The sequence below is a fragment of the Protopterus annectens genome, chromosome 9.part0 (genome assembly GCF_019279795.1).
Source record: "Protopterus annectens isolate FY-2018-M chromosome 9.part0, PAN1.0, whole genome shotgun sequence".
In the NCBI taxonomy this organism is placed as follows: domain Eukaryota; kingdom Metazoa; phylum Chordata; order Ceratodontiformes; family Protopteridae; genus Protopterus; species Protopterus annectens.
The window spans coordinates 920083406-920106439 of NC_056743.1; the positions used below are offsets into that span (position 1 = coordinate 920083406).

The 23034-nt window shown below is 40.4% G+C and overlaps 1 protein-coding gene across 2 annotated transcripts in view; it reads left to right on the forward strand.

Annotated features, from left to right (window-relative positions):
- The window catches only part of DNAJC14 (DnaJ heat shock protein family (Hsp40) member C14), a 451504-nt gene that overhangs the window by 20686 nt on the left and 407784 nt on the right, over positions 1-23034 (forward strand). For both annotated transcript variants that reach the window (XM_044083663.1, XM_044083664.1), the window contains exon 2: positions 9719-11502. In XM_044083663.1, coding sequence (XP_043939598.1) covers positions 10177-11502 — 1326 coding nt within the window. In that variant the 5' untranslated portion in view covers positions 9719-10176. The remainder of the gene's footprint in view (positions 1-9718; positions 11503-23034) is intronic.

Here is a 23034-nt window from a genome sequence, read left to right on the forward strand (position 1 = left end):
AGACTGATGGGATGGTAGTTCCGGGATCCAAGGCAGACCCCCCCCCCCCTTGTGGAGTGGGATAACTGTAGCTGTGCGCCACTCAGTGGGCACGGAGCCTGAGGTGAGGCTATGATTAAACATGACCTTTAGGTGAGGTGCCAGTTCATTTTGTAGTTGTGTAGTACACAGTCTGGGATGTCATCTGGTCCCATGGATGCTGTATTCTTAGCTTTGGAGAGTGCGGTTTCTACCTGTGTGGCCCTGATTACCGGAATTTGGCAATCGTTTGGTATTCAGATGGGCCATTTAGGTGGGTGAGAGGGGGGGTGAATCTGACACTAAATCGATCTGCCAGGATATTGGCAATATCCTTGATCCGTATATTTAATGCCATACTGTTGTAGCTCAGAGCAGATCTGAGCGTTGCCATTTAGATTCTTGACATAACTATAGAATGCCTTGTGGTTGTCTTTGGAATATTTGGCAATTTTATTTTCGTAACTAGCTTTTGAGGATTTTATGAGGGATTTCAGCTTCTTACTGAGGCTGGTGAGGGAATTTTTTTGCATCCTGGGATTTTCCTCTCTTCTGCAACAGTTTCTTCCTTCTGTTGTATAGTTTGTTTATAGCAGGGGACCACCAGATTTTTTTTTTTTTTTTTTTAGAGAAGAGTATCTTGGTTCTATTTGGGATGGCACGATTCATGCACAAGTGGATGTGCTCGTATAGTGCCCTAGTGTAGGATTCTGCAGTAGAACTTTCAGACCTCGTCTGGATGGGTGTCGTGAAGTTTGTCACTTCTGACTTCAGCAGCATGAAGTTGGCTTTGGAGAAGTTTTTTAAGGAGGTTTCCTTACTGGGGGGTGGAGGTGGGATGTGGATGTAAAGGGTGATTTGCTTGTGGTTAGACCTGACCAATGAGGGGGTGACCACTGGTGTGGAGCGTCTATCTCCCATGCTGGTAATGACCAGGTCTAGGATATTGGAGCCCCTAGTGGGACAATGGATTAGTTGATCCAGGGTGTTGGAATTTATGAGTTGGTACACGAGTAGTTTTCCCAGTTAATGGCAGGGTAGTTGAAATCACCCATTATTAGGGTGTTTGGTTGTATCTTAATATTTTCCAGTATGTTTAGAAAGGTGTAGTGAGAATCTTGGGGCATAATGGGGGATCTGTAACAAGCTACAATTTGGATTGCAGTCTTACCTAGTGTTAGTTGCACCTGGAGAATTTCAGATGCATTGTGTTGGGCAACTAGCCTAGAGGTGTAAATATCCTTGGTGAATATGGACACTCCTCCACCTTTAGTGTTTCGGTCTTGGTTTTGTGGCCGAAAAGTGTGGTAAGAGTTGTAGCCTGGTATTGCAGGGGTGCTCTCTGGAGCCTTGAACCAGGTCTGTTACTGCACAGATATCTATGTTCTCCATTTTTAGGAGCGCCTTGAGAGAGCGCATTTTGAGGTTTAGACTTCTAGCATTGAGTAGCATTACCTTCAGATTTTGCTTGCTTGTATCTGTTAATGTGGTGGTTATATCCTTTGAACCCTGCCTAAAATAGGCACTATAGGGTTGGCAAGAGCTTTAGCCAGTAACCTGAATCCCAGGGGTGACCATCTCTGGCAAAGCATCGTGGTTTGTCTATCGTGTCTTCTCAGGCAGACAAATACTGGATCCCCTTTGAATTATACCAGAAGCTTAGCCAATTGTTGAAGTCTATCATTTTGTCCTTGTACTGTGGTATCATTCTGGGCGAAGGCAGGATGCTACTCCGGGCTAGGGTCATACCTGCCTGGGCCACATGATCCAAGAGCTCTTCATGTAGTTCAGGGAGGTACGTCTCAAGTCATTCACTCCAGTATGGACAATGACAGTTGTATTTGTACTTGTTGTGGAGTGACTTGAGTGCATGCGTTGTGTCTGATCCTAGCCCCTGACAGGCAGCTGACTGTAATTTTCTCCTTGTTCAGCCTGGTGAGTGGGACATTACTCAAAGGTGACTCTATAGTCAGGCATACTGAAGTGTTGGGTGCATTGTCTTGCCTTGGGGGGCTGTTGTTGGATGGCACACTTGGTGTTGTGAGCTATGTGTCACTTTGGTTGTGATTGGTGTTTGTTTGCGTTTCCGCTTCGGAGGTCCTTGTTGCTTGGGCAGGTTAATGTTAAGGGCCTCCGCATATGTGGGTTTAGTGTTGCTATGTGTGGGTGTTGATGGTGTGGGTTTTGAAGGGCTATGAGTTGCTTGAGGTGTAGTGCATGTGTTAACCTTCTCCTCTTGACTGTCTAGCATAATCTTGGCCGGAGAGAGCTTTGCTTCCAGTTTGGCTATGTAAGTGCATCTCTTGTAGGTTATAGTGTTGGGTGGTAGGAGGAGAGGATTGTCTGTGTACATGAGGCAGTTGCTGCATTGCCCCAGTATGCCCAGATTCACCAGGTGGACAGGAGAAATCACCGGAAGCTGACCCTTGGACATGCCTGTTTAGGTGCTTTTTTTTGTAAAGTTTTAAGAGTAGTTTTCCCTTACCTTTGCAAGGTATTTTGCAATTATAGGCTGTTTAGTGCCTATGATTAATTTCTCCTTATTGACAAGGAGAGTTGAGTGCTTGTATCAGTTTCAGGCTTCCTAGTGCTTTCCGGCAGGTTCTAGAGCAAGTGCAAGTCACAGGGGTTCCGATATTAGTGCTACTACTGAGAAACCAGCTAGGTCTAAGGGAAAATTTGAACAGCAGACTTTCTGGCACCTGGAATAGTTTAACTGTAGCCTCGCAGTGCTGCACGATGCGAAAAATGTGCAAACACGTACCTTTTTAAGCCAGAAAGTTGAAAGGGATAGAAATCAGCCCAGAAAGGCTAATAAAATTACAATTTTAGAGCTGGAAGCCACTCCTCTAACGTTGGGCAGTACAATGCTTACCACTCCCACTGGTAAGTAGTAGGACTTCCCTCTACCACAGCAAGGTCTGGATAGCTCTGAACACAGAAAATAGTCCTGAGACAAGCAAAGCCTGGGATACGGACTGGCTAGGAAAGGTGGGAAACGAGCAAACAAGATAGTATTTTTTTTTTTGTTGTTGAAACGGGCTAAACAGTGTAATAATACAGTAAATAAACACAGGAAAAGGCTAACACACTTGAGTGTGTAGTCCTAAATGGTAAATGCAATTAAAACTCGACAAAATTAGCAATATAAAACTTTTTAAATGAAGCAAGGCAAGTGCACAGCTGAAAAACGATTTAAGAGGCAGTAATACAGCAGAATAAGTAGCTAGTCTGCATATTCAGAGAAGTCTATATATATACAGAAAAGCAGCTAAAACACAAACCATTCAGATGCAGTGCAACCTAGAGCACTTGAGTTGTAGCAATATTAAGGCAATTACAGTTATGTTCTAAAATATACTCTATATTTCCAAAATATTTTTGAGAAGCAGTCGGAACACAAGGAGATTCAGGCTTTTTTTTTTTTTTTTTTTTGAGAGGGAAAAAGGAGAAACAGAAGGCCTTCTCAGATGTGTTCTCTGTATTGGGTAGAATGAGCTAATGACACTAGACTGGGAGGAGTGTCCCAGATCAGATTTACAGTAGGGGCGGGCAACTGCAAAGCCACCAAGTATAACAACAAGACACAAACAGGGACGGAGGGTGGGGACCAATACTAAAGCTATTAGCCTACAGACAGTAAACACTACAATAAGCCACAAAATGAAAGCTTTTAAACAGATAAAGGAGCAAAGAGACTACAGAATGCTTTTAACTGCAAACAAATCAGTTACTCATGCAGATTAGTTAATAGCAATAAAATACACTAAAAACTATGCAGCAGGCAATAAGCGTTGTATATAAATTGCTAGAAACAATAATCGGTATAAGTAATAAAAAAAAAAAAAAAAAAAAAAAAACAGGATACTTGTATATCTCGGCTCAGAGTTGTAGTCAACGCCCCTCCTCCACTCGGATCTGTGTGTATAGACAGAAATCCTCAGGGGTGTCAGGAGGATATGGTTATAACTCTGCCTGGCTGTTAGGGTTATGACATCTTATCAGATGTGAAAGGTATGTAACACTATGAAAAATGTGTACTTGACCATAATCTGTAAAGGTAAGTCTGGCACAACTTACCCAGCTATCTTCCCCCACCTGTGTAGTAGCTGGTCTAGAGTTCTTCCCTCTCTCTCCTCATTTGGAATCCTTTGCACTCTTCATTGTCTGCAATATGTTTGGAAAGACTTTCAGTGCATTTCATTATAGGCTAGAGAAAGTGCTTACAAGCCTGGAACAGATTTGTCAGTAGTGTTTCCTAACGCCTGTAACATTTGTCATGTTTTGAAGGATGGGTACAATTTTAAAGTTCTTTCATTATGGTGAATTCCTAACTGTTGTTCAGATCATTCTTTGAAATTGATTCTTTACTTTGTTTCTTAATGTACTATAGTATCTGCCATAGCAACTGACCTGATGGTAGTGATGAGTCGCTTGCTGAGTTGTCATTTGGCAGCACTGTTTCTGGTTTGCCCAAGATTTGTTGTGTGTGTGTGTGATTTTTTAGCAGTTTGTGTGCTGTCATTGTATGGTAGATCACAGAGCTGTGTGCGTTGTGTGCCCACACAGGCATTTGGGTTTTGTTTTGTTTTTTGTTCTGCTTGCTTCTGCTGTCAGTCATTTGCCTTCTCCTGGTCAGTTGCCACATTTGATTGCCTTCTCCTGGTCAGTTGCCACATTTGATTCCCATCAGTGGAGTGAGAGCTGATCAGGAAGGGGACATCATTTAAAACAAAAAAACAGCAAAACAAGCGGGAGCTAAAAACCTTGGGTATGTCTGAGGAAGGAAACGTATTGGCGTTTCCGAAAGCGCTTACATTAAACTTTTCAATGTTTTTAGCTCCCGCTTGTTTTGCTGTTTTTTGTTTTACATAGTTTGTCGAGATTTTCTGTTTAGGGGCCATCATTTAGACATGCCATCCGGGGTGGTTCTATTTACTTTTCCAGACCAGTTCCCACATTCATTTGGCAAAATGCTGGGAAGGGGATGTGTAGTGGTCTGACCACGAAATAGGGTTTCCTGCAAGCAGTACAGCCCGTCAAATAAAGCACAAGTAGTGGTTTTCCCTGGTCTCCAAAAGGGAAATTGGATTGCCTTGTACGTTCCAGAGTGCGTATACCCCTTCCCCATCAGCTCAGGAGAAGCAAGTGGGCCACACCTCTTCTCTTATCTTGCCTCACCCCCCCCCCCCCCAGTACCTGGCTGTTCCAGTTCTGGGGCTGTTGTTTGGGCAACAGTTGCCTGGCTCATGATCAGGGCTGTGTCCCTCTGAGCCACAGTGTCAAGCTGCTTGGCTTCTTTGTGTGTGCATTCTTGAAGGTGCTGTCTTGCAGATAGTTATGACCTGTCAGAGTTGACAGTACTTGAGGTGAGAGTGTAAAAGGTCCAATTACTGGTCAAATATTTGAAATAAAGTAAATGCAGTGTATTTATTTTGTAGTGGTGGTCATAGTAATGGGGACAGTTTATGATGATTTAGGCTGGGCTCTGAAAAGGATCATGTTTGGTAAAACTGTGGCCCATGTGTTTAGACTTCAAATAGTTTCAGATGTAATCTGGATGCCCCTTCTGTCAAGTGTGATTGGAAGCTGGGCTTTAAGAGACCAGTTTTGTTGTCATGCACTCGCCAGGTTTAAGCTGTAGGGTTGAGGTCAGTAATAAACATTGTAAGTTGGCGATGCTAACCAGTAGATTAAAAAAAAATTTGTGCCCCCCCCCCCCAACATAACAGTTTTCGTAAATAAAGTATGTGCAATACTCTGCAGTAATAGAAAGATATTTGCCTTTTTTCAGTTTTTGTGTAGATTTGTAGAGTTGTTGTGTTTTTTTTTTTTTTTTCTTCTTCTTCTTTATATCCAAGTAGGGATTTTTTTATGATACTGGTGGTATTGTGTGAGAGCCATTTTGAAATGCTGTTATTTTTCTGTATTTGTAGTAGCTGAGAAGCACTGTTTATGGTGAAGAGGGTTTGTTTTGTGTGTGGTGTTGGGGATCCTGACTCAATGGAAATTGTTGAAGTAGCAGTACCATAAAGGGACACAAGGCCTGGCATTAGTGGCTGAGAGCTTAAAGCATATGTAGCATTTGCATTTCACTATTAATGCTTACAGTGGGTATAAAAAGTTTACACGCCCCTGTTAAAATGCCAGGTTTTTATGATCTAAAAAAAGAGACTGCAATAAGTCAAAACTTTTCCCACCTTTTAATGTGACCTATAACCTGTACAATTCAATTTAAAAACGAGTCTGTTAGGGGAAAAAAATATAAAAAATGTACAATAAGCTAGTTGCATAAGTGTGCACACCCTTAAACTAATACTTTGTTGAGGCACTTTTTGATTTAATTACAGCATTCAGCCTTCTTGGGTAGGAGTCTATCAACATGGCACATCTTGATTGGTAATATTTGCCCACTCTTCCTTGGGAAAGCACTCCAAATCTGTCATATTGCGAGGGCATCTATTATAAACAGGCCTCTTCAGGTCACCCCACATTTTTTTTATTGGATTTAGGCCTGGGCCCTGGCTGGGCTATTCCAAAACTTTAATTTTCTTCTGGTGAAGCCATTCTTTTGTTAGTTTGGATGTATGCTTTGGGTCATTGTCGTGTTGAAAGGTGAAATTCATCTTCATCTTCAGCTTTCTATCAGATGCCTGAAGGTTTTGAGCCAAAAGTGACTGGTATTTGGAACTGTTCATAATTCCCCTCCATCTTGACTAAAGTCCCAGTTCCAGCTGAAGAAAAGCAACCCCAAAGCATGATACTGCCACCACCATGCTTCATCATGGGGATGGTGTTCTTTTGGTGATACAAAGTGTTTGTTTTTGCTCCAAATGTACCTTTTGGAAATGTGGCCAAAAGTTCAACCTCATCAGACCATAACACATGTTCCTACATGCTTTTGGGAGACTTTATGTACTGTTTTGCAAATTGTAGCCAGGCCTGGATGCCTTTCTGTATAAGAAAAGGCTTCCATCTTGCAACCTTACCCCATAGCCCAGACATATGGAAGATTGTTGTCACGTGTAGTACACAACCAGTTCTTGCCAGAAATTCCTGGAGCTCCTTCAGTGCTGCTGTAGGTCTCTTGGCAGCCTCCCTGACAAGTTTTCTTCTGGTCTTTTCATCAGTTTTGGAGGGGCGTTTAGTTCTTTGCAACGTCACTGTTGTCCCATATTTTCTCCACTTTTTGATGACTGTCTTCACTGTGTTCTATGGTATATCCAATGCTGTGGAAATTTTTTTGTACCCTTCTCCTGACTGGTAGCCTTTTGACAATGAGATCACTTTGATGCTTTGTAAGCTGTCTGCGAACCATGGCTTTTGCTGTAGCAGGCAACTGAGTAAATGTCAGGAAAATCCTACTAGGACAGCTGAACTTTATTTGGGTTTAATCAGACTCTTTAATTGATAGCAGGTGTGTACCCAAGAAGACTGAATGTTGTAATTAAATCAAAAGTTGCTTCAACAAAGTATTAGTTTAAGGGTGTGCACACTTGTGCAACCAGTTTATTGTAGTTTTTTATTTTTTATATTTTCCCCCTAACAGATTTGTTTTTTCAGTTGAATTGTACAGGTTGTAGGCCGCATTAAAGGTGGGAAAAGTTTTGAAGTGGTTTATTGTAGTCTCATTTTTTTATATCACAAAAACCTGACATTTTAACGGATGTGTACATTTTTTATATCCATTGTATATTTGTGTTTAAAAATATACATTTTTGAAAATTTCTTGAAAAACTGTGCAAGTAGTTTTTAGCTGCTGCTAATTTCTGTAGCAGGGATTGAATCTTCAGAGTGTTGTATGGATCTGGTGGCCCAGGGTAGTTCAGTGCCATCATAGACCTGTTGTTGCAACCACTGGGATGATGGATTTACGTCCACAGGTAATGGTTTGTTATAGTTGTGTGTGTGTATATGTGTGTGTATATATATATGTGTGTGTGTGTGTGTGTGTGTGTGTATGTATGTATGTATATATATATATATATATATATGTATGTGTGTATATGTATGTGTGTATATGTATGTGTGTATATGTATATGTATGTGTGTATATGTATATATATATATATATATATATATATATATATATGTATATGTGTATATATATGTATATATATGTATATATATGTATATATGTGTGTGTGTGTGTGTGTATATATATATATATGTATATATATGTATATATATGTATATATGTGTATATATGTGTATATATATGTATATATATATATGTGTGTGTGTGTGTGTGTGTGTAAGTTTGGTTCTTTATGCCTTTTGACTTGTCATCTGTGCTTCCCAGCTGTTGTATCTGAGAAAACAGACCACCACTGGACTCCTGTTTTTTCCTATTTGTCTGCTTACCTGTCTGGCTTTAAAATGTTGGCAAGAATATTTCCCGTTGACAAGGAAAACATGAAAGCAAGGTTTGCATGTGTCTTTTTTTTTTTGCCATATTCAGAATTGTATATAATGTTACAGGTCACTTTGTGTTGGTAGAATGTGTTAATCAAATTATTTGTGTTCTTAACCGTTCATGATTAAAGCTCAAAAGAAAGCTGTGTTTATATTTGAGTGTTGCAGACAATACTGGATTATATGTTAGTTGTTGTTGTCTTTTGGGTTTTCCCGGTTAGGGGTCGCCACCGCGGAACTCCGGTCCACTAATGATTGGCAGTTGATTTTTACGTGCCGAGTTGCCAGCCCTGATGCACAACCTTCAACGAAGGGACGCCCATTTACGCATGTCTCCACGCAGAAGACGCTCTAGCTGAGAACCGGACAGCGTCTTACTGTGAGGCGACAACGCTACCGCCGAACCACCACTGCGGATCCGGTTTATATATTAGAGTGCACATATCAAATAAAATTAAATAGAAGCCTGATATAGAAAGAGTAGTTTTGTATGGTCTGATACTGTGCACATAGTTGCTAAAGCAACACTAGTTTGTACTGTTACTGTCTGATACACTAACCTTTTAGTTTTTGCTAGTGAAGTGTTTAGAATTCCATACAACTGTTATCAGTCCTGTTGTGAACAAACAGAATATTAGTCTCTTTAGTGGAAAAGGTTAGGTTATGGATTCCACTTGGTGCACAAGTATTTTTTATGCTGTTTTACTCCAATTTTGTTTTATGCAGTAGCATTGTGGGAAGAACAACACTTAATTTCTGCTGAAGTGCTGCTAGGCAGGATATAAACCCATCCCCCTACACGATAGAAGTAAAAATGCAAGTAATCCCTCATGCTCATGCTCAAGACAATTGTGGTAACCACCTTTGACCAAGAGGGGTAACAGGACGAACACAGTTGTACTGGGGTTAAACCCAGAAGATTACAAAGATCGATGAGAACAGAAGCACTTGTCCATCCACTCACTTAACTAGCTTGAGTAACCTTTTCCAAAAAAAAAAAAAAAAAAAAGTTCTACAAGGCATCTTATTCTTCTTGAGAAGGGATTAGAAACTAAGGTGATTTCTTCTGAGCTTAACCTTGGTACCCTCCCAGGTAGGAGAGCAGACCATTGGTTGCCATTAGTGAATGACACTGGCAGGGCCTCCACTACACAGGGCCACTGGGCTAACATGCATTGTTAACAGCTTTGTCTTTACTTGTTAAGAAGTGCAGCATTGAAATTTTAACATTCTTTAAATAGCAACCAAATCATTTCATTCACTTTTTTTCTTTTTTGTTTTTCAGGTGAAATGAAGCTACTGAGAAGTGTCAGTCCTGTGGTTTAAATTCTTGCGGGAATATAGTGGAGAAGTTATTTTGCTAAAGACCATTGTGGAATAATAATTGCTGGTCCATTGCCCATGGACCTAAAAGACACTGGGAGCGTCTTTCATACTGTGGTCTCTGTTACCTGGTGCAGGACGACAAATGATTGGCCAGAAGTGTTTTTTTTTTTTTCTTTTCTTTTCCCATCCAGTAGTTGTCTCCTTTTCCTGACGGTCACAAAATGTTGAGTAGTTTTGTTTTTATAAACTTCTTTAAGTGAAGAATGTACTACTTGGAGCTAGAGAATGGCCATGCCCAGCTGTGGGAGATGTTTGGAGCTATGAGGTAGTTCTTTGAAACAGTCTTCTCTTCCATTATCAAAATGGAGAAGCCTGGAGAAGGGAGAGACTTATTTGGAAGAACCCTTGGACCTGGACATGGGTGATATGGAGTTAAAAGATTTTAACTCTGTGAATTCAGAACATTTAGAACATGTATCCCGTAATTCTAGCTTTTCAGGTAACATAAGTGATTCTTCCACTTTGATAGATGAAGAGGACTTTGGTACTTCTGATGTCCTGTTGGGACCATCAGTTGAACAGATGACCAGTGTTCCTAATTGTGGCAACCACAAAAATGTTAGTTTGCCTTCAGATATGCAAAGTGAAATTCAGGACCCGTTTCTTTGCTGTGGTTCTCAGGATTTTTGTCCTTTGCCAGATGGAGGACGGGTTAATGGTGTCCAGCCAGATTGTAGTGGACAGTGTTTTTTGAGCTTTGAAACTGCTGAAAATGGCAGCCCTTCTAGTGACCAAGAGGATGACCATGAAGATACCAAGGCCTGTGGTGATGCAAATGAGGATTTTGTAACCTATGGTAGTAGAAAAGGGGGGAAAAGGCAAAGGAACCAGTCTGTTAGTAAGGAAGACCTAAAAGAAAGTTTTAAAAAAGAGCCAAGGTCTCATAATGGGAAACACAAACAAAGCAGGAGGCGTAATTATCCTGATGGTAAACACAGACGGAAGCCTGGTTTTCAGAATCGCTTTGAAGAATTTATTCAGTCCTGTCTCCCTTATTTTAAAATTTTTGTGGATGCAATTATTTTTTTAATTCTTAAGTGTGGTGAATATGTTGAAATGGGTGGAAAGCTCTTGTACTCTTTTTGCTGCCATTTGCAGACTAGTGATCTGAACCACTTGAAGGCTGTTGTGCAGCTTGTCCACCAGTGGCTGCGTCATCATTTGAAATCTGGGTCTGAAAACCTTGTATACTTTTGTGGTGCCTCATCTGATGTGACTTTTAAGATTTTTAAGATGATATTTGCTTTACTTTTTCTAGTACTCATGATATTTATTGGCTGTTTGCGCTTGTGCTGGCAGTATGCCAAATCAGGGGTTTCTTTACTTTATGGAAAAATAAGTGTAGGTAGTGACGTGCATGCCACATGCTTTCTTGCTGTATCCTTTTTGCACAGAGTATGGACTTTATTTAAAGAAACTAGGACCTTTTTGTACATAACTAGGGTATTACAAAACTGTCGAGACAAGTTTTGGTCATTTGAGAGCTGTAGATCCAATGGAGAGTGCCCTTCATCTGCTAGTTCTTCCAAAGCTGGGCGATACCAAGCTGGTCAGGAAGTAGAACGTCTGTTGTCTATGGCAGAGATACCAGAAGATGATCTGGATCCTTTTAAAGTTTTGGGAGTCGAGATAACTGCTACAGAGACAGAGCTGAAGAAGGCATATCGCCAGCTAGCAGTACTGGTATGTATTAGAGTGCCTTTATGAAGTGTAGTTCGCTGGGTATGCACATTATATTGTTTAGTTCACTGGGTATGCAAACTGTATTGTTTTTGAGGCAGGTAAGTTTATCCTTGTGTACGGATGCAAAGTTAAAACTTTTCAATAAAAGTAGATGGGTAAATATCTGATATTTGTCATGGCAGGGCAAATGTTTAAAACATCTGTATTTAGATTATCTGTAGAAAAATTCCTTTATGTAGCTGGAAAGTATTCGGAGTATGTTGCTGAAGTCTTGCTAAAAGTCTAGTTTTTAAACAAGTACGTCTGTCTGCCCCCCCCCCCCTGTGTTTTTTTTTTTTTTTTTTTTTTTTTTATAGGGAGTTGCTACAGTAATCCATCACTGCACTGGGTAAAAACTTCCTAACCTAGTTACATATACTCTTCCTAAAACATCCATGCAAATGCAGCATCTCCCACCCAAAATCCCATCCATTTTTAACTTCCTGAACTTGTATACTCTTAAAACACCAGTACTAAGTTCAAATACATAAATTCAGTAACTGCCACTACAAAACACTCTACTCCCTGCGCGTTTCTAAACTGTAGAATAATAATCTTATCTTAATAAAAATGGCTGCAATACTTGCTGTTAGATCAACTTTAAAACGAAGCTGTAAATGCACCCAAGTGTCTGTCCCTGCTCAGATTATCCTGGGTAAGTACCTCTTGCTGCAGTAAATACTATTCCTTGGATGGTATGGTCAGTGACCCCTTTTATCCCCTGATAATGTGATTTAGTTACTACAGTATCTTTAGATTAATGCAGTTTCGTACCTCTTCTCTATTGCAACATTGGCATGAACAGTGAATACTAGTAAATGATATTCTTTGTGATGTCTAAGTGTATTGCACCAATAAATCCACCACTGTAAATTCTGCCGTGAACTGTGTACATTCACACCGTTTTGTAATGTTTGGAACACATGCTTATATTCCTGAATAGATTTCCACATCTGTGATATGTGATTTTTTTTTTTTTTTTTTTTTTTTTTTTTCCCTGCATAGATTTCCCAGTTCTATAATCATTCTTGGCTGTAGTCTGTCAGATTTCTGTATATTTTTGTATATTTTTCAATGTTATATGTATTTACATGACTGTTTGTTTTATTTGTGGAGCTTTTCTCCGAGTTTCATTTGAAAGCTGGCACCTCACTCAGGCAGTTCAGTAACAAATTATTAGTAAATTGAGTCTAGTGCTCCTCTGCTGTTTTATTTGCACTGGATGTTACATGCTCAAAATGTTAGACTGTTTATTTTCTGGGTTTTAGTGATATTTTTGTAGGCTACATTAGGTTTTTTTTTTTTTTTTTTTTTTTTTTTTTTTTTTTTTTTTTAAACCAGCTCCATGAGTTTGTTCTCATGACCTTTTCTATTCAACTTCTTTTGTCACTGGTGGCCACATGTTAGCCTGGTTTTCAGACTTTTAATAACCTTCCTTCACGCAAGTTTCTCAGGTTGGGGGGGGTGTTTGTACCAGTGGCGTTGACTTCTATGTCTACTTCAGCAGCAGTTCCAGGTCGAGTATCAGCCCTGTAGACTAGATAAAAGGCTGCATCTATAAATCTCAGAAGTCTATTTCTTGACCTCCTGCACAAGCATCTAGTCGAGATGTCGCAGCCCTACCAGTTTTCTTGACCTTATTCTCTACATTGACCTGTATAAGCCTGTGCACATTTCATCTTGTAGAGCATTACATTTTGAGATGCAGACGTTTGCATACACTTCCCATTTCTAAACCAGTTGTGGTTTTATTAAGATAGGCACTTGGTGAACCCGAAATATATTTCCTTTCCATTCTTTTAGGGCATCTCTTAGACCTATTTTAGGAACCTTGCTCAGCAACTGTTTAACCATTCTATTCCAGTTTTGCTAATTCAGGGAGTCTTTGGTTGTACTGCAGCATTAGTTATGGGAAATTTATAGCTATGTAGTTGTAATTTCTTCCATGGTGGAAGATTTCTACTTTCTCCTCCTAAGAGATTGGTCTTTAATCATCGGTATGGTTTTGTTCCTGCCAGTCAGGTGGATTTCACAGTATTGCTTGACATCTGTTTAGTGTTTGTTCTTTCCTTTCCATTTATTCCCACCATTATGACTCTCAAGTTTCTGATTTGTATTGTACTTGTAAAAAAAAAAAAAAGACCATTTGAAGAATTAATGTTCAGTGTTTGTCTGCCGAGTGTGTCTAGTCTGTCCTTTCACACATGGTTATTTTGCAAAAGTGTGGTTATTTTTCTAATTGTACTGTTTCAAATCTAGTATTGGGGAAGTGACCCACCGAGAAGCTTACCATAGAGACCAGTCTTGGGACATTTTTGAAGGTGAAGAGGGTCTTTGATTTCCTATGTGAAATTTATGAATGTAATAAAATAGATCAGGAGTGACAGTTCCATTATCACCATAACCTCCGTTCTTACCCTGGTGTCACCAGAAGGATGGATATTTTTTATGCATACTTTTTTAAATTTATTTATGTATTTTTTTGTCTTGCTTTCAGTGATATGCACACATTTTTTACTCACATGGCATTATTCGTAAAAGGGTATGAGCCACATAGCTTGGGGGGGGTATCTTAAGTCTTGCCAACTGTAGTTCTGTAGAGTAAATACACAACTTATTTACAACCCTGGATATCCTGTTTAATGCAGAATTTGGGTACCTTTCAGAGAAATTATAAACTAGTGGCATTCTGCTGTTGGCTGCATGTAAGAAGTCCTTGGTCATACTGGTAAAGGTATAGTTGAACAGTTGATGTAATGCTGTGAGATTATTAAACCCTTCCTGAAGTTGTATTGTAAATGACTATGCAGAGCATATCTGACACACATTTTTGGACTTATCTTTGCACAGTTTTTGACAAGATTTTAGTTAAGGGTCTGTCATTTGGCAATTGGCAGACTCCACTGTGAGGGTTGAGTGGGAAGCCATTAGATAGCAGTGATATGGGTAGACAGTTTTGCTTGGGAAGTAGCATCCATGCAGCAAAACCTGTATACTTTTTTTTTCCTGGAAATTTAGACGGGGACTGTTTTCTAACAGTTTTGGACAAAAGCTTTGGAATACAGTTTGTCTGGTACAGTTTTCGAGTTAGTTAATTGTAGGTTCATAGGTTTGATACTAGGCTTTCGGCCCTAGGGCCTGTACAAGCCTAGCCATAACAGTTGACTGGCTATTTCTTCCCACAGTATTTACTTCCCTGGACCCCTGTCCAGCAGAGCGACTGATGTGATCCCCGGGGTAAATTTTCTATCTCCCTTCCAGTCAAGGTTTCTTTTGAAGAGGGCCAAAGAGGCGCTCTGCTTGACATGTATGGGCAGTCTATTCTAGAGTATGGGGAGTGTCTGGGTCAGGAACCTATCCCTCCAGCATGTTTTGTTCATTGTGATGACAAGGTTTAGGTCACCCGAAAGTGTGATGAGACCTTGGCACACAGGTGGACAGTAGTCTCTCCTTTGATAATCACATCGCCACAGTGGTCAGGAAATCCTTCTGCATGGCACACCTAATCACAAAAGATTTCTCATTCAGGAAAAAGAGGTCATTGTTCCCCTCTACTCGTCACTCAGACCCATTATAGAGTACAACACCCCTTTTGGTGTGCACCTCACAAGACATTTACAACAACTGGAAAGGCCTCAGAAATGCATCAGAGGATTACCAACCTCAAACAGATGCCCTATGCAGATGGTCTCAAACTCCAGCTTTACTCCATCGCATATCGCCTACTCAGAGGCGATCTCTGCCTAACATACAAAGCTATGTCAAACCCAGAGCTGTTGGACATGCTCCACTTAAAGAAATCACAATCCCTCCAAGTTACATGTTCTAGGGACCTAAATCTTGTCACTACAATAAACAGAACATGCTGGAGGGATAGATTTCTATCCCAGAGACTTCCCATACTGTGGAGCAAACTACCATTCAATATCAAACAAAGCTTCTCATTAGGACTCTTCAAGAAAAATATTGATGATTGGATGGGAAATTCACCCTGGGGGGATCACCTTTGTGGCTCTGCTCGACAGGAGCACAGGAAAATAATTTTCTTGGGTGACTAAAGCCAGGGTACCCTTTTGGCTAGGCTTATATAGGCCTTAGGGCCAATAGCCTAGTACCTACCTATGAACTTCTCTTCCATTCATAAGACTTGGCATATTATAGGTTCATAGGTGTTTACTAGGCTAACTACCACAAGCTTTTTTAAGCCTACCCATGCATCTCAAATCTCTGAAGTTCTGATACCCTTGATGGTAAGTGTAAGCATGGGCTTGGGAGATGAGCCATTTACAGGTTACCTGTTTGCATTAGAGAGCCAAGTGCCAAACCAGGGATTAATTTCCAGTGACTTTAATAATTGGCTTAAGTTTCTGGTGTAATTCTAAGGGGGTACAATATTTGTCAGCATGGAAGGAGATGGTCAACAGACCACGCTGCTTTGGTAGGGATGGTCTGCACCTCTCCCCTTTGGGCTTTAGAATATTTGCTAAAAGATGGTCTTCCCCCATAGTGGCTTTTTTTTTTTTTTTTTGTCATCACAATGCCAAACTGAAAGTACTTCCGACATAGCAAATTAAAACCAAGAAAATCTAAAGGGTATTGCTGCTCAATACTAGGAGTCTAAACAAAAAAACTCCACTCCCTAGAAGCTCTCTACCGTAGCGGATGCTGATGTCTGTGCAGTCTCTGAGATGTGGTTTAAAGCCATAGACAGTACACCACCAGTGCAAGGTTATAATGCCTTCCACATATTTTAGACCAGCTACTTCACAGGCAGGGACTAAAGGGGGAGGTGTCTTTATTTACATCAAAAATAAATATATACTTCAAGGCTTGTCAAGCAGGACAATACACTTGAGCTGCTCCAAATTCAAGTCACTATAGGTAAAATCCAATAGTACTTCCTTGCAAGTTATAGGTCCCCCTATAAGACCCAGGAAACCCTTACCATGTATTTAAACTTACTAGAAACGCCATCCAACCCAATGCCATACATCTAAAAGAAATCCCAATCCCTCCGCACCACATGCTCCAGAGACCTCAACCTCATTATCACAATCAACAGAACATGCTGGAGGGACAGGTTCATAACCCAGAGACTGCCCATGCTATGTAATAGACTTCCCATACATATCAAGCAGAGCACCTCATTGGCCCTCTTCAAGAGAAATCTTGAGTGTATGGGAAGTAGAAAATTCACCCTGGGGTTCACACCAGTGGCTCTACTCGATAGAGGCACTGGGAACTAAGGTCGGATGGCACGATGCCAGGGTAATCCTATGGGCTAGGCTTGTAAAGGCTTCAGGGCCATTAGCCTAGTACACGCCCATGAAACCTATATTAATGGGTGACTTTAATTACCCCACTATTAACTGTGAATCCTGTATAACATCAAAATGTACGTGCAAAGAGTGCAACCATACTGGATCTGGTCCTCACTAATATGGGAGAGTGCTGCACATCCCTACCGTAATACTTTCCCCTGGTAAGGTCAGACCACAAAATGGTCTCCAAAACCTAGACTGCCAGCTAAACTGAATATTCCAAGGTTAATCTGCTATTAACTGAGAATTTGACAAAATTTCAAGTGTCTTTAAACCCTGAGAACACTTGTGTCTGTGCAGAACTGGTCACAGAAACCTGGTACAAGCAATGCTAATGGCTGCATAGAGGCAGCTGTACCCACCAGGAAGAAGTACAGATGTAATTCAAAAAACAAGCCACCCTGATGGAATCAGAAAATCAATCTGATGTATAACAGGAGAAGAAAATCATGGCAAAAATTAGGAGATGCAGCACCCAGCAGAATAAAAGCGCACTCATCAAAATAAACAAACCACTCAAGAGGACAAATAGTTTACCAAAGCCAAATTTGAGGTAAGTTTGTATGTCCGCAACCTCGAGGGCAATGCACAGTTGTGTGCTGAGCTGTTTGTAAGTTGAGCTACCTATACTGAGCCAGAAGATATAGCAAACCTCCTGGCTGATAAATTCAACTCCAACTTTACTTCTCTCTATCCCCGTCATCCTTCCCTGATGAGACGTCATCAAGTATAACTCCCCCTAGTATCAATAGGGGACAGGTACTTAATGCTCTCTCTAAGACCAAGCACACTGCATCAGTGGGCCCAGACACAATATCCCAGGATGCTTTCTAAATAGCATGAAACATGACCTATCATGGCCTCTGGAATTACTATTGAACTGTAGCCTCCATACAGGCTTCATGCCTCATGAATGGAGAAGGGCAACAGTCATCCCTCTACTCAAAGGTGGGCCATCTACAGAGACTGAGGCGGAGGTGTGTCCATATTCATTAAGGATATCCACACCTCCAGGCTAGTTGCCAGCATAATGCATCCGAGGTTATCTAAGTGCAAGTGCCACTAACTCTGGGCAAAACTGCAGTCCAAATTGTTGCTTGCTGCAGATCCCCTACCATGCCAAAGGATTCCAACTCCTCTTTACTTGATATATCGGAAAGTATTGGGGTTCAACCAAACACCCTAATAATGGGCTATTTCAACTACCCCACCATTAACTGGGAAAACTACTTGTGTACCAACTCCTTCACTCAACGCTTTCTGGAATTCATAAATTCCAATGCCCTGGATCAACTTATCCACACCCCCACCAGGGACAACGATATTCTAGACATAGTCATTATCAACAAGAGTGACCGGTGTTGCATACCTGAAGTCAACTCTTTGTTGGTCAGATCCGACCATAAGGTAATCACCCTAGATATCCACATCCCGCCCCCACCCACCATTAAGGAAACCGTGGTAAAAATTTTTTCCAAAGCCAACTTCATGCTTCTTAAGACAGAAGTGGCAAACTTCATGACACCCTTGCAGATTGACAATACAGCTACGACTGCTGAATCCTACACAAATGCACTCTATAAGCACTTACGAGTGCATGGATTGTGCTATCCCAAACAGAACCAAGACACTAGCCTCCAAAAACAAGAAGCCAATCTGGTGGTCCCCTGCCATAAACAAACTCTACAACAGAAGGAAGAAGCTGTTGCAAAAGAGAGAGAAATCCCGGAGGAGCTCCCTTGTTAGCCTCAGTAAGAAGCTAATATCCCATAAAAGATCTCCAAAGCTAGCTACGAAAACAAAATCACTACTGATTCTAAGGGCAACCACAAAGCATTTTATAGGTATGTCAAGAATCTCAATGGCAACACCCAGATCTGCTCTGAGTTGCAGCACAACGGCATGAAAATTACAGAACCAACTGATATTGCCAACATCCTGGCAGATGGGTTCAGTGCTAACTTTATCCCCCTCTCACCCCCAAAAGGGCCCATATCTATACAGGAAGAATGCAGAGTCCCTGTAATCACATCTGTGCAGGTAAAAGCTGCACACTCTAAAACCAAAAACATAGCATTCATGGGACCGGACAACATCCCATGCTGTGTTTTACACGAACTTCAGAATGAATTGGCTCCCCACCTAAGCACCATGTTCAATCATAGTCTCACATTAGGCTGTGTGCCCACTGAATGGCGCACAGCAATAGTTATCCCACTGCACTAAGGGGAAGACACCACTGATCTTTGGAACTATCGCCCTATTAGCCTGACGAGCCTGGTCTTCAAGGCCATGGAATGTATCATCATGGAACTCCTAAACAGACATTGGTAACCACCTCCAAACTTTCGCCCCCCACCTAGTTCGGGTTTGTGAAAGGCAGATCATGCCTTCTGAACCTGCTCTACTTCTTTGAGGCGGTCACCAAAGCCGTAGACGAGGGTAAGGTGGTTCACACAACCTATTTTGACCTTGCCAAGGCTTTGACACCTTCCCCCATTCTGGAATTATAGCTAAACTCGCCAAACTAGGTATAAATCCCTACGTCACAAGATTGGTTGCCAACTGGCTCACTGACTGAACCCAATCTGTAAAAGTTGCAGACTCCAATTCTGACATTAAACCAGTAACAAGTGGAGTACCACAGGGTTCAGTCCTGGTATCTACTTCTCTGAAGTGCAAGCTAACACAGAGGGCTTCTGGCTAACGAAGTTCGCAGATGACTGCAAACTAGGAGGCATAGTAGAGTCCCCAAATGATGTGGACATCCTACAAAGGGCCTCACCGAGACAGATGCCTGGTGTCAGAGACATGACCTCAAGCTCTGTGCCAAAAAGGGCCTTGTCATCTCCTTTGGTAAAAACTCTGTACCCATGAACTACCACACAAACGGCAGTCTATTAATGCCAAATGTGTGATGAGACCCAGGTGGACAATAGTCTCTCCTTTGATAATCACATCGCCACAGTAGTCAGGAAATCCTGTGTAGCACAAAAGGGTTCTCATCCAAGCAAAAAAAAAAAAGGTCATTGTTCCCCTCTACTCGACACTCATTAGACCCATTATAGAGTACAACGCCCCTTTTGGAATGTACCTCACAAGACACCTGCAGCAGCTGGACAGGCCACAGAAGTACCTCACAAAAAAGGATTACTGGCCTCAGAATGCCCTACACTGACTGTCTTAAACTCCAGCTTTGTAGCATATCGCCTACTCCGAGGAGATCTCTGCCTAACATATAAAGCTGTGTTAAAACCAGAGCTGTTGGACATGCTGCACCTGAAGAAATACCAATCCCTCCGAGCTACACGCGGACCTAAACCTTGTCACGACAATAAACAGGACATGCTGGAGGGATAGATTCCTGTCCCAGAGACTTCCTATACTCTGGAACAAGCTACCCATTTATGTCAAGCAATGTTCCTCATTAGCAGTCTTCAAGAAAAATCTTGATTGGATGGGAAATAGGAAATGCACTCCAGGGATCTCTTCTGTGGCTCTGCTCCACAGGGGCACAGGAAATTAACTTTCTTGGGTGGCATAAGCCGGAGAACCTTTGTTGGGTAGGCTTACTTGGGCCCTTGGGCCGATAGCTAGTACCTACCTATGAACCTATAAAACAAGGATGCCCAGTAAGTAGTATATTTTTGTATTACTAATGAATACGATTGTAAATGAAGTAAGTTTTTAACATGAAAGGAAGCTAGATATTGTACAACAGAAGGAATACAGATCCCACCAATGTTTATATTTGCAGATGATTAGTATTACTTAAGATTGAAGATGGAATGAAAACTGGTATTAAGACACTAAAAGTAAAATTAAATGCGTTTGGTTTAAGTATCAATAAAAAAAGTAAAGGATTAGGTTTTTCATGTATAATGGAAGGTATATGGTATTCAATTTAACAAGGGAGATATAAAAATTCTAGGATTAACGTTTGTTAATGAGCAACAATACAATGGAGGAATTTTTATTTTGTTTGCCAGAACGTGCAGATATGTTAAATATCAGTAACAGGAAAAATAGGTCATTTAGCAAGTGTATTTTTGATGACAGTTGAATTTGATAGTTATCGTCTATGTGGTTCACATTTATATGGGTTTCATTAAAGCCAATCAAAATAAGAATTCTTTGTTTCTAAAAAAAAAAAAAAAAAAAAAAGATTTGGGTTTAAAAAATAGTTTATACATGCAGCATCATTGAATTTCTGGAAAATACTGGCTTAGATGAAAGAAAAACAAAACTGATAGATATGATAAAAAAAAATGTAAGAAGCTTGACCATTTTGCAAGTAAAGATATAATGAACCTAGAAATGACAGTATATCAATAAAAAAAACATTGGGGGTGGGTTAAATGTGAAGAATGTAAAAAAATGTATATAGTTGTAAATAAGAGAAGAGAAGCTCTGTAGAGTTTGGAGGTTGGGTTGAAAGTGAATATGTGGAGAGAATTTTCTTCACTTTAGAGCTTCAAACAAACAGTAAATAAAGATATAACAAATGAGAAGCGTTTAGCTATCTCTCTGGAGAAGGAAGTGAGTGAGTCTGAGTCTGTTGAAAGTGGTGCAGCTAACAGGAATGGGTTCAGGAGGGCTTGCAGATCACTTAAAATAATTTAGCAGGATAATCCAGGTGACAGTTCTGCCGTTTCTTGGTGAGGTAGTAGATTACTATCCTCAGCACTTGCAAAAAAGTTGAGTAGAAAAGGAAGTGGGTGATTTGGCAGCAAAGAATGCAGCAGTTAAAACACATGCGGCAGTGACAGCAGGCAAAAAGAGTGCGACAACAAACTGTAAATAAAACTGTTTTTAAAAAAAAAAAAAAATCTGTGAGAATAAGAACAAAAAATGTCACTAATAGTGTATGGGACAAATTAACTGTTCTGGGTATTGGTTCAAAAAATTCTGTGTTTTGTACATATCGGGATAGACATTTTGTGATTTGATATTCGAAACTGATGACTGACATTTCTGTAACTGTGTAACACAAAGAACATTTTATTTATGGAGCTATTTTTTCTGTTAGTAACTTGAATGTTAAAAATGTTGTTTTGCAGCTATGTTAAAATTCATGCAGGGTCTGTGTGAAACTGTTAATATCGTGGAAGTTAGACTAGAGAAATTTATGGAATGGAGTAAGGAGGTTGGAAGCTGTTTTGAAACCCACCTGCAGACTTTTTTTGTGGTGGGTCATAGAGGGGCATTGATATGCTGGCCAGCCTAAATCGTGTTTCTTTTGTGGGGACTTTTGTGTACCTTATCACAGTCATAGTTAGTAATGGACAGAGAACACACAGCAAGAAGGTGTGTCTGAATACAGGTTGTGTTAAAAAAAATTATTTTGGATGGATTGTCAGTAGCAAATAAAATGAGTAAAAAACACGAAGGACAACAGGCTGGTAGAGCGTGTGAAATGGGTGAAGAAACTGTAGAAGAAGAAAAATTATGGAAGGGAAAAATGCGGAGTGCATGCAGGAAGAGAGGTCAGGAGATTGTATTGATACTAATATTTTTATAGTTCTACCCCATGAAAAATCAGATTCTGAGGGTCTAGGATTATTCATACATAAACCCAGGAAAATATTTAGTTGGGGAAAGAGTAAAAATAAGAAAATGAAAACTTAAAATATTTTCCCTAAACTGAAAAAGAAGGAAAAGCAGCAACTTTAGAGTTCTTTCAGTAAATATGAACAGTATTAACTTTGTAAGAAGGATAGGGATACTGGAATAATGTGCCATCTGTGATGATGGTATTCTGTTAGGGGATGTAAGATTCCTGACAAGCGAACAAAGACTGCAAACAGAAAAATTGTGGGTTGGAAATATAATGTGGAAACTAAGAAGTGAACGTTATTGTGGACTGGCTGTGTGTGTAAAACAGTGAAAAATACTAGATGCAACATTGGTAGGGCTGGGAAGGTTAACTGTTGTGGATATGAGGTGGAGAGAGTATGTTTATAGAATTGTATGCACATGTAACTAGTAAGGAAAGGAATAATCTATTTCATCAAATATTGGAGTATGTAGTAGTTAAAATGGAAATTGTAATTAAAAGGTACCTTAACTGATTTAAGGAGAAATGTAAAAATACAGAAAGTGATAGTGTGGTAAATTAACTGTGTGGAAAAAAAGTCAGGAGTTGTAGAAGGGGCACTTAGATCTGAAATTG